Source organism: Populus nigra, chromosome 15 (genome assembly GCF_951802175.1).
Source record: "Populus nigra chromosome 15, ddPopNigr1.1, whole genome shotgun sequence".
NCBI classification, from domain to species: domain Eukaryota; kingdom Viridiplantae; phylum Streptophyta; class Magnoliopsida; order Malpighiales; family Salicaceae; genus Populus; species Populus nigra.
The window spans coordinates 1,962,003-1,973,475 of NC_084866.1; the positions used below are offsets into that span (position 1 = coordinate 1,962,003).

The 11,473-nt window shown below is 34.3% G+C and overlaps 1 protein-coding gene across 1 annotated transcript; it reads right to left on the reverse strand.

Annotated features, from left to right (window-relative positions):
* Nucleotides 1-425: 425 nt before the first annotated feature.
* Nucleotides 426-4,478, reverse strand: LOC133673719 (EIN3-binding F-box protein 1). The gene is made up of 2 exons (XM_062094592.1): nucleotides 4,163-4,478; nucleotides 426-3,151 (listed from the first exon to the last, which is right to left on the reverse strand). Exons 1-2 carry the CDS (start codon nucleotides 4,185-4,187, stop codon nucleotides 1,236-1,238), a joined length of 1,941 nt encoding a protein of 646 aa, XP_061950576.1. The 5' UTR covers nucleotides 4,188-4,478; the 3' UTR covers nucleotides 426-1,235.
* Between the last annotated feature and the right edge of the window lie 6,995 nt (nucleotides 4,479-11,473).

Here is an 11,473-nt window from a genome sequence, read left to right on the forward strand (position 1 = left end):
TTTTCCCAACCATTATACAGGGACAACGACAACTATGAAGCTTCCTATAAACGTCCAGAACCACAGATCAGGGAAAAAAAAAAAACAGAAGTGAGCAAATTCAGTTCACTTGCTAGATGCATTGAACACAACTCAGCTTGATGTCACACCTAACAAATCAAAACCAAATTTCTAGTCAAGCAACATGTGCCCCCACAGAAAGCACCATGCCTCACATATATCATATATATATATATATATGAAATTAGAATCAAGCTCTCATTAAATATGGCATGACCTTGATAATACCAGAAGCAGATGGTACAATTTTCAGACGCAAAAACGTTGAGAAAAGAAAATTTAAGATTCCATAGTAATACTTGGGCAATGACTTCCTTTGATCATCAAAAGAAAAACCATCTTGGGATGGAAACAAGCAAGTAGAATTATAATAAAGAAATACACAGGCTTATTTATAAGCATTCCGTTAAGATAAAAACATACATCACAAAGGGTAGATGCCTATTTCATTACATGATAAAAAGGTTGCATGATACAGTTCGTGAAGAAATGGAGCCTGTAAAAAACAAGGGCTTGGAAAAAAAAAACCCCCTCTGGAAAGAGGAGGTTATCATGGCAGACTGTATAACTTGTTGCCACGGCCAAAAACCTCACCAAACAGACCGAAAAGTTGAACTGCCAAAAGCAACCGTAACGACTGACTAGTAGTAGTAACCTACCCTTTGAGGAAAACAGCGACCCAACCACCATGTTCAAAAACATGATTACAAAAACAAATGGACTGAAAACCTGATAATGGACAGAATTGACACTGGTACTTCACGAAAAGCTTCAGCCAAGCGTGAATGTCATGGCGCTGAACTTAAAACACCAAGTGATAACACCCTGAAACAAAAAAAGAAAACCTAGAACCAGAACCTGGCAACTGTATTCTCAGGGAACGGTGGCCGTGAAGAAAGTAGCACTCCAATATTGGGAGGGGAGCTAAAATACTTCTAACAGATCTCCAGTGAATGGAAGCCTGAGAAAAAAAGAGAGAATGGCCTCGTTCCCAGGAAAAAGGAACCCAAGTACAAGTGGAAATGGAAAGACCCATAGCAGATGGACCCAAAAAACTAACGAAGCTGCTGCTACTCACAAAAGCTGACTATTATATGAGGCTTCCTGCTTACTTTGAACCCCCGGACTTTACATCCACTGCCCTAATCTTGGAACAAGTTTCATCCTTTGCCCACTTACAAAAGAATATCACACCTCCATAACCTCTCCACAAGTATATCAACAGTGCTGCTGCTGATAGCATTGCAGTGCTGGAGATTCAACCCCAAGAGGGTCTGACCCAATTTTACAAGGGCAGGTAAGCTCTTGTCTGATATCATAGAGCAACCTGACACAGAAAGGACTTGCAGACAGAGCTGTTTTGAGCGAGCCATGGCTGCAATCCCAGAATCGGTGGTTGCACACTTAGAGACATCAAGGTCATATAGCAAGAAGCAATTCTCTGCTATTGCCACCAAACTTGCATCAGTTATCCTCCTACATCCATCAAGATTCAACATCTCAAGAGTCCAACCATGCTGCTCAGTCATCACCGACACCACTTTGTCAGACAAATTGATACACCCACTAAGGTTAACCTTCACCAGACCAGCCTCACAGTTCTCAAGTACTGAGAGAAACCCAGAATCAGTAACTCCCTGAAGCCCGCTCAATTCCACATTCCGCAGTTGTGGGCACAAGTTACCCAACAACGCCAGGCTACCATCACCAAAACCAGGGCAGTTGCGGATAGACAATGATCGTAGGGAATTGCAAGGAGACAGCTCAGGCAAATCCAGCTTTAGGTCCCTAATCCCGAAGCAGTTCACCAAAGAAATAGCCTTCAGACTTGCACCACAGTTCAAAAGGGAACCAAAAAACCCAAACTGGGTGATCCTGTGGCACTCCTCTAATTGCAGGCTCTCCAGTGTCTCTGCTGCTTTTGCAAATGAGACTAGTCCATTGTCAGATAAGAAAGCACATTTGTGGAGGCAGAACTGTTTCAAATTTGGGCAACCCTTTCCCACAGCTTCAAGTCCAATATCTGTCACTCCCAGACAGGATGTAACTGTCAAGGACTTCAACTTATGCAACCCTTGGCCATTACCCATGACCCAGAAGCCCCTCTCACTGACATTTGGGAGGCTTGTCAGAACAAGATCGGTAACTGCCTTGCCATAGTGTCCAACAACAGCCAGGGACACATCAGTAATGTTCAGTGATTGGAGCTTCAGCTTTGTCAAAACATTTGAGGCAGAAGATACGAGGGCTGCAATTCCTTGATCCCCAACACCTGGGCAGTTTGTGATCGAAATGGACTTTAGATTGGTGCAATACTGGCCAACAGCCTGCAGACCTTCATTGCCAATGTTTGAGCAAGATTCTAACACTAGATCGGTCAGATTGATGCAGTTTTTTGCAATTGCAAGCAAACCCTTGTCAGTAATTGCGGGGCATTGGGAAAGATCTAGCTTCTCCAGCATGTGACAGCCATTAGCAATCTCTGATAAACCTTCATCCCCGACAGAAGGCAAATTCCACAGGGAAAGAACCTTCAGAAAAGGGCATCCACGGGCAATAGCTCTGAGGCCAACCTTTGTCACTCCTCGACTAGAATTGCTTCCACGGATAAAAAGCTTGCCCAATCCTCCACAATTAGCAGTTCCAACAGCAATAGCAGCAAGTCTAATATCTGTGGCCTTTTTCCCCTCCAAGCTCCTGGACAAGCATCCATCACCTTCAATTTCCTCATCCTCAATCTTGCTTTTCCCCTCAGTGTTCTTTACAGCTGATCTATTCTGGCTGCAAAGTTCATCCCTACATATACTGCTTAGAAGAATAAGCCAACGCTTTGAAACACAGGCACAGGCACTTCTCTCTTCACCCCCGGGCAAACGTCTGAAGATTTCGAAGAGGCATTCATCTGGCAAAACTTCAATAGAAGCTTGCTTCTTCTGCTCAAATCTCTCCTCAGAAAAGACAAATGGAGCACTGATGCGAGACCTCTTGCGTGAAGGAAAGTACACGTCCACAGGAAGACCAAGGGACAAGAAGAGGCTCGGCTCCTTGGGGTTAGTGTATATTGGCCCCCCAGGACAAAAATCATTTTCACCTGGAAAACCAAAATCAATAACTTCCATTAATAAAGTAAATCCAGCTAGTACATATCGAAGAAATACAATAAATTTACTGTAATCAGAATTCTCCACAACCCATAAGCACAAGTGTTTAAGTTGATAATTGATTCCCTTTACAGCTAAAGACCAAGACCTTTTATGCGTTTCAAGACAAAAGAAACTGAAAGTGACAAATAATCATACAAACAAGGCAAGTTTATAACAGTGACAAAATGATTCTTGGTCAAACAACAACATGCATATATCTCCAATAAAGCTTTCCAATCTGGATCTAACATGCAAATTCCAATCAACAATTATTCATCGATTAAGATCTAAAACATTCCATCCTTTTCCACTATTAAACTGTATGAAAAGGTAAAATCCCGATCTAAAATTCATTAATAAATAATTACAAAATTTCATCTGCTCATGTGCCTAAAACAAGAACAAACAGTTTAAGTCACATTGAATTTCAACTATAGATCCACCAATAGATAGCATCATCAAATCTCAAAGAACAATTTCTCTCATGACAAAACACATCACATACCTGATCTACAGCTAAAAAACAAAAATTAAATTAAATTCCAAAAGATATATTTTACCACAACAAGAATCCTTGACGTTCAAGATCTAACTTCAAACATAGCACACATCCTAGTAAACCAAGTCTAGAAAGTCTACAACTTTAAAAAACCTCGAAAAATAAGCTCTAACAGTCCATGTGTCCCAGACCAAAACATGAACCACCTCTCCCATTCCAAAATTCAATAAAACCTGTATGGTCAACAACAAAAAAATTATCCTAAAAAAAACTTTTATGTCTGAACTATATAAATGATTCCGTGATCAAAAGCAAAGTGATCTCAATTCTCAAAGCTTCAGCCTTTACACCAAATTCCCCACGAAATTACCAAAAAAGAAGAAGCTAACTATACAACATATCAGATACGAGAACAAAACAAGAAATTTAAGAAAATAAAAGCGAATGGTAGATTGTTTACCAGTAAATTCAAAGACCTTAGACATAGGTACAGCTCAAAAAACCCTGAGAGGTAAAATCCACCAAAAAACCCTCCAAAGAGAGCAAAAAAGAGAGAACCCACAAAGATGATCACCAACAAAAAACTGTAAGTATCTTCAAAACAAGAATTCATGAGAGAAATTTGAGCTAAAAGGACATGGAAACCCTATTAGATAGGGAAAAAAGAGAGAGAAAGAAGATAAAAGGGAAAGAAATGAATGAATAAAGTGTGTGTAGCTGATGAAAGGATTTTATTACAAAGAGTTTATGGGTCTTGGTACATGACAATACACCCTAGTACAACTCACATGCAATGTATTTGCACCTTAGAGAAGGTAGGGTTGCTTTGTTATGTTAATATTCTATTACCACTTTGTGATGCATTGAATACAAGATACCTCATGGTGGTTTTGCTTTTTTTTTTTTTTTAATTTTTATTTATTTAGGATTGTTTGGATAATAATGTTTTTGGGCATGTTTGAGATGAGATGTTGAAATGGGGAGTTCTATTTTTGGAAATACATTCAATAAAATAGAATATTGAAATATTTGAATAATAATAACATGGAGAAGAAGAGCCAAGGAAGGTTTTTACTCTATTAATCCATCATAAAAAGATATAGATGATAGAGAAAATAATAACTACTAAAATTGATCCGGACGAGACGCAGTTTTTTTTTCAAATGTGAAATTTGAAACTCATTGGTATATAAATTCTATGTTCCCAAGAAAAAAAGTTATGTTTTTTCAATGTGGGATTAAAAATATTTTGATTTAAATTCTTCAACTTAAAGGAATAATATAATATCTTTTCAATATGAGATTTGAAATCTTTTCGTATATTTACTCTATGTTCCTAAAAAAAAATTATGTTTTTTCAATGTGGGATTTAAAACTTATTAGTATATATACTTTATGTTTTCAAGAAAAAAAATTATATTTTTTCAATGTGGGATAAAAAAATTTTTGGTTTAAATACTTCAACTTGAAAGGATAATGTAATATTTTTTCAATGTGAGATTTGAAGCCCTTTCGTATATATACTCTATGTTCAAAAGAAAAAAGTTATTTTTTTCAATGTGAGATTTAAAACCCATTAGTATATATAATCTATGTTCCCAACAAAAAAGTTATTTTTTCAATTTATGATAATTTTTTTTAAAATACTTCAACTTAAAAACTTAACATGGTATCTTTTTAATATGAGATAAAAAAAATTTTAAAATATTCTTTTAAACTTCATTATTTACAATATATATAGCCTATATTTACATGAATTTTTTCTTAATTTTTTCATATAAAATATTAAAGTTTTAAATATATATTTTTTAATTTTCACGGGTCGATTCAGATTGATCTGGATTAATTCATAAAAACCAGTACCAGGTTCCTTGATCGGGTCAACTTCAGACCAGGTTTGATAACCATACGTAAATAAATATAACTCTCAACGAGGCGGAATTATTTTACGAGTACTATGTGTGTATAAAATTATAATTTCATAGCTAATTTCTAGTAAATTATCTGTAATATTTGCTACTTAATTTCTTCCATTTTATGGTTGGATCAACTAATTATTTTAAGACCACGCGCACCAAGCGCAGACTGTCACTGCCACAATTAGGGGTGTTTAAAAAAACTGAAAAACCGATTAAACCGAGAAAACCGGAAAAAAAATAACCGAAAAAACCGAACCGTGAAAAAAAACCGATTAAAATTTTGAAAAAACCGACCGGTTCGGTTCGGTTTTTTAAGTCTGGAACCGGGAAAACCGAACCGAACCGAACCGGAACCGGAAAAAACCGAGCCAAACTGAAAAAACCGAGCCAAACCGGAAAAACCGAGCCAAACCGGTTTGAACCGGTTTTTGCTCTAAAAAACCGAACCGAACCGAAACCTGTCGGTTTGAACCGGTTTCGGTTCGGTTTCGGTTTTTTTTTTTAAAAAAAAAAATCAATTTGGTTACTTTTTTTGATAAAAACCGAACCGAACCGAACCGTGAACACCCCTAGCCACAACACTTTGACATGCATTACCAATAAAGCAAATTCCAAGTAATTCCACTTCTCCGTTGATTGCATGAATCAAAATCTTTCATGTAGGTTTTTAAAATATTTTTTATTTAAAAATATATTAGAATAATATTTTTTATTTTTAAAAATTTATTTTTAATATCCCCGTAAAAACAATCTAAAAATATAAAATAAAAATAAAAATTTATTTTATTTTAAAATAAATATAAAAACAAACATATTTATAATCACATAACATAGAATAATAATTATAAAGAGAAAAGGCAACCATCTTTGTCAGATATAATTTGGAATTTATTTTAATCAGTCCCCCATGCCCGCATACTTTAAATTCATTCAACCTAACCGAAAAGTTATAATCAACATCACAAATAAATAAATAAATAAATAAAATTCAATGTGATGATTGAAAAGAACACATTTCAATGTGGTTTGTGGACTACCACTTGATCAAGGTTTAAATGATGGGTATAATTGAAAAATCGACCACTCTCTTGCTTCCTTTTCATATAGTTCTTAGCATTTATACTTATTTGACTAAAGACCACGAAATTAAGGTTAAAATAGAGTAGAAGAATATGAACCTCCCACAACAAATGAGTAAACTATTTCTTTTTCATGGTAGGGATGCTAGGTGTTGCGGTCTAGTTGATTTTTTTAAAAAAATATTTTTTTATTTTAAATTAAAGTTTTTAGTGTTTTTAGATTTTTTAAATAACACAATAGAGAATAAATTTATATCCTCTTGAAAGATCTTAGACTACTAATACTTTGGTTTACTCTTTAAGATAAAATTTATTTTATATGATCTTGATTGATGGTACACATGATATTAAAGTTCTTGTTATTTTATTTTTAATATATAGTGCTATGACTTCAATTAATCATGATATAATAAGCTTTTTATATCAATAAAATTTATATTCCTGAAAAAAACTTCATTCAAGGTAATGACATGTAAGTTCTAGGGACTAGAGTGATGAGGCACCCAAATTATAAATCTAATTTAACAAAATATATAGCCTGTGTAGTTTTTACTAGCACTGTTTATTGTTAATTGCTATAATAAAATTACTATTTTATCTTTGAGTGGAAAAATATTGGTCTTGATTGTAGGGGTAATTTAGTGTTTTTTCCATAGTTTTTAGACCTGGCCCGGTTAAAGGCCCGGGTTCTGAGTTTTGACCGGGTCGCCGGGTCAATTCTTTAAAAAAAAAATCAAAACGACGTCATTTTAGTAAAAAAAACAAAAGTCAACAAGTTGCAATCGGGTTTTTGACCGGGTCAGCCGGGTCACATCGGATTTTTTCTTCAACTTGACTCAGTTCCAGCCGTGGGTCGGCCAAGTCCCGGGTCGAGCTACTGGGCCGAGTTTTAAAACTATGATTTTTTCAGTGATTCATTTGTCATTAAAAGATTGTTTAGAGGTATCCGAGTCTTCTCCAAATTTTTTGTACAATAAAATTATATTTTTACCCCCAAAGTCAATAAAATTTAGATATGTTGATCATAAATGTTTTCATCTTTTCACAAACTTTAAAACAGTAAAGATACTTCTTTGCCTTTAAGGTAAAAAAGAATAGGGTCGTTGATCAAGAGTTTATTTTGTTTTTCCCTTATTAGGTTATAATTAAAATACATCTTTGACCTTAGGAAAAAAAAAAGAAAAAAAGTATGTATTTAAGAGTGTTTTTGTCATTCCACATAGGTTTATTTGTAATTTCTTGGGTTGTGAGGGGTGTTTTGGTATTTTTATATTTAATTTTTAAATTTTTTATTCCAAAAAGTTGTTGCCGCGTGCTCAATATACATTGTGCGCGTGTGGCGTCCATGCTCTTTGAACTGCGTGTGTAACACCACTCGGTAGTCAAACCTGGCTTTTCGTTGTGTCATTGGAAGCGTCATTGCATCATTTTCCTCCTGGTATGACGCGTGACGGCGGATGATGAACAATTTATCATCGATGGTTGTTTCTTTTTTCTTCCTCCTTATTTTCTCTCTCTACCAGAGAAGGTGCATGTTTGTTTTTGTTTTTTTGTTTTTTTGATTTAATTCCTTATGTTTTTTATTGCTTATTTTTGTCCTTGGTCTTTTTCGAAAAAAATTTATGTTTTCAATTTATTTCTTGAATCATAATTTGTTATATATTATTCTTACCAATTCACTCTTTATTCTTTTGATTTCTAATTCTTTTTTCTTGATTATTTTGTTAAAGTTTTATTGATTTTTAATTTTATCCTTCAATTAAAATTTATGTTGTTTTATCTTTTCTAATTTAGCCTTTATTCTTTTGATTTCTTTTTTTTTTGTTAAAGTTTTTTTTCTTTTCAATTTAACCCTCCAATTTAATCTTTTTATGCCCTCTAACAAATAAGTTTTATTTTATAAAAAATTAATTATTATGAAATAGTATTTCTAATATGTTCAACCTTGCATAATGTTTTTCTTCCTTTTCTTTTATTCATTTAGTTTCACATGTGTTTGTATTTTTATTATCTTTTATTGATTTTAATAAATAAATTCAGTTGACACAAACATGTAAATTTCTCATTTTACACGATCAAATATCTAAATCTATATCCATCTCTCAATTTTTCTGGTTTTTCTTTTAGTTATTGTTAATGATTTTTTTTTATTTACATAGATGATTATCAATTTATTTTATTAAATTTTTGAATAAACTTTTTGATTTACACATCGAATTTTTTCTTGTAAAAAAACATATCAAAATAGATAGTATATTCAAATTTTTCTTAAAAAAAATTTAAGACGAACAACGTAGCGCGGGTGGAATAATTAGTATTATATATGTTTTATCTAATTCTTTTCTCTCCAACCTCTTTTGCCAAATGCTTCAACTTGGTTAACTAACTCATAAGATAATGAACAACTTGAGGATCTTGCTTCATGATTTTCCTTGCACATGCCAAGATCCAACATGCTAATTAATTTCCTAATGTCTCCAACTCACACAATTTAATAGTCCCACGTACGTGCATCTAGTCCGTTTCATCAAATTTTGGTACATCTCCCTAGCCCAAATTGCTTGTAATTATCCCCCAGCTTGAGCTTATTATATTTAGCTTAATTAATAGGTCCATTTTTATTTATGCACCCATGTCATGACTCATGGCATCCAATTCCCAGGCATTTGGCTGGAATATGAAAATATTATTTTAATTTTAATTTTTTTCAAAAACAAAGCCCATATTTCTAAGATTATAATTTTCCATGCCAAACTAATATTTCTGGCTGGGAGGGAATATTGTGTAATTGTGCCATGGGGGTTTGGTTCAACCATCCAATTGTTTATGGACACAGAGGCATGCTGTGAGGCTTGATGAGAACCTCCATGCCCAATTTATTCCCACAGTTGGGGGAAAGTGGAAGACAAGGATGATGATAACGTGGACGCATTATCTAATAAGGAAGAGGTGTTTTTTTTTTTTTATATAAGAGTAATTGTTTAAATAGGAAAAAACTGTATAAAAATACGAGAGGGTATATTTAAAAAAATACAAAGACATGTTACTCGGATCAAACGACCAAAGATGACCGGAAAGAGAAACAAAAACTAAAAAAATATGGAAAGTAAAAATAATAAACCGCCAAGACAAACCGTTGATAATCGGCCCACCGGTTTCCGGGAAGGAAGAGTTATTTATGTACATGGTATGGCCATCTTGATGGCAGAACTGAAACTCCAGCATCCCATGTTCCTGTGCATGTATAATTCTTTTTTATAAATAGAAATTTCCAATTTCATACAATATAATAAGTGAGGGAGGAACCAATGAGGCGTGGGGAGCTCACGGTGATTTAGGCATTACATTTCCTATAGAATATTTGAATTCATGTCGAGGTCAAGAATGCCCATGGAAACTTTTTAAATGATTTGCAATAGTTTTATTATGTTAATATTAAATAAAAAAAATATTATTTTAATATATTTTTAATAAAAAATTTGTTAATAATTCTACTATTCGTCTACAGGCAAGGTGAGAGGAATATCATTTTTGTCTTTATAATTAAGGGTATGTTTGATATTACGACAGTGATTATAATTTAAAATATTTTTTTATTTATAAATACATTAAAATAATTTTTTTTAATTTTTTAAAAATTATTTTTAATATTAATATATTAAAACAATAATTTTACATCACGTTTTCAAACACGCGCTGTAGGCAGGAGATCCATACCTTCCTATAAAAGCAGGCACCTGGCTTTGTTGACGCTCTCTTCCCCGTCTGCCTGCACCTTCCTTGAAGCATCCACTTGACAATAATTTTCTCTGAATTTTGTCATATGCATTGCCATGGAATCCACGAGGCCAATATAAAAGCATATTTGTCACGCTCAAAATCCTTGATTATATGGACTCACCAACTCAGCAAATCTGGAAATGCATGTACCGGCTCCATTTGACTATTCTTGTACACATCTCGGCTCCAACCTTCCATAAATATTCTATACTTCTCTTGGTTAAGTTAACCATTGTTAGCTTTTGCTTAATTTTTTATTTTTATGGGATTAAGTGTTGAGTTTCTAAATTTTTTTATATTATTCTCTAAAAAAACAAGCAATCGTAATCCTTACAGCATCCCTTCGAAGCTAAGGCATGCCGGCTTACCTTGTCCTATACTTGACAATTGACATTTGCCCACCTACAGGAAGACGACTCCACCGATCACCACCATCTAACTTGAGCTCATCGTCACCCTCTTGTATTTTTCTGAGGGGACTATGCCGTTTAGCCAGGGCCCTTTTCTAGCAGGTCTTCGATGAGGTGGTGCTACAGGAAGACTTGCAAGTTTTTTGGCATCAGTTCCGAAACATATATATTTATGCATTATCAAACATACACCTGGCTTCGGATTTCTTCAATAAAATGAGTAATCGAATACAGAAAATCATAACTTTTTAGTTTGATGCGGTCTTCAGCCCAATTTTTAGGCCGTACTTTGCAAACTTGGATCACTCCTAGGGTTATCTGGCATCAGGCGCATAATCTCTATCACAACAATGGCAGGTCGTAAACCTGGAACTACAGGGATCATAAAAAATTAACCACAAAGATCAACTGGCACATGCATTTTGTTTCAGTTTAGATATGTGCAGAAACAATTCGAGTTTTTCCTGTGGCAAGCAATTCCATTGAGGGCTGCTTTAGTTTTGATGCAAACTTGCATACAGATGCACTTTCAATGGAGACATTGAGGAATCCAAACAAGCCCTCACGGATGAGGGTGTGGCCA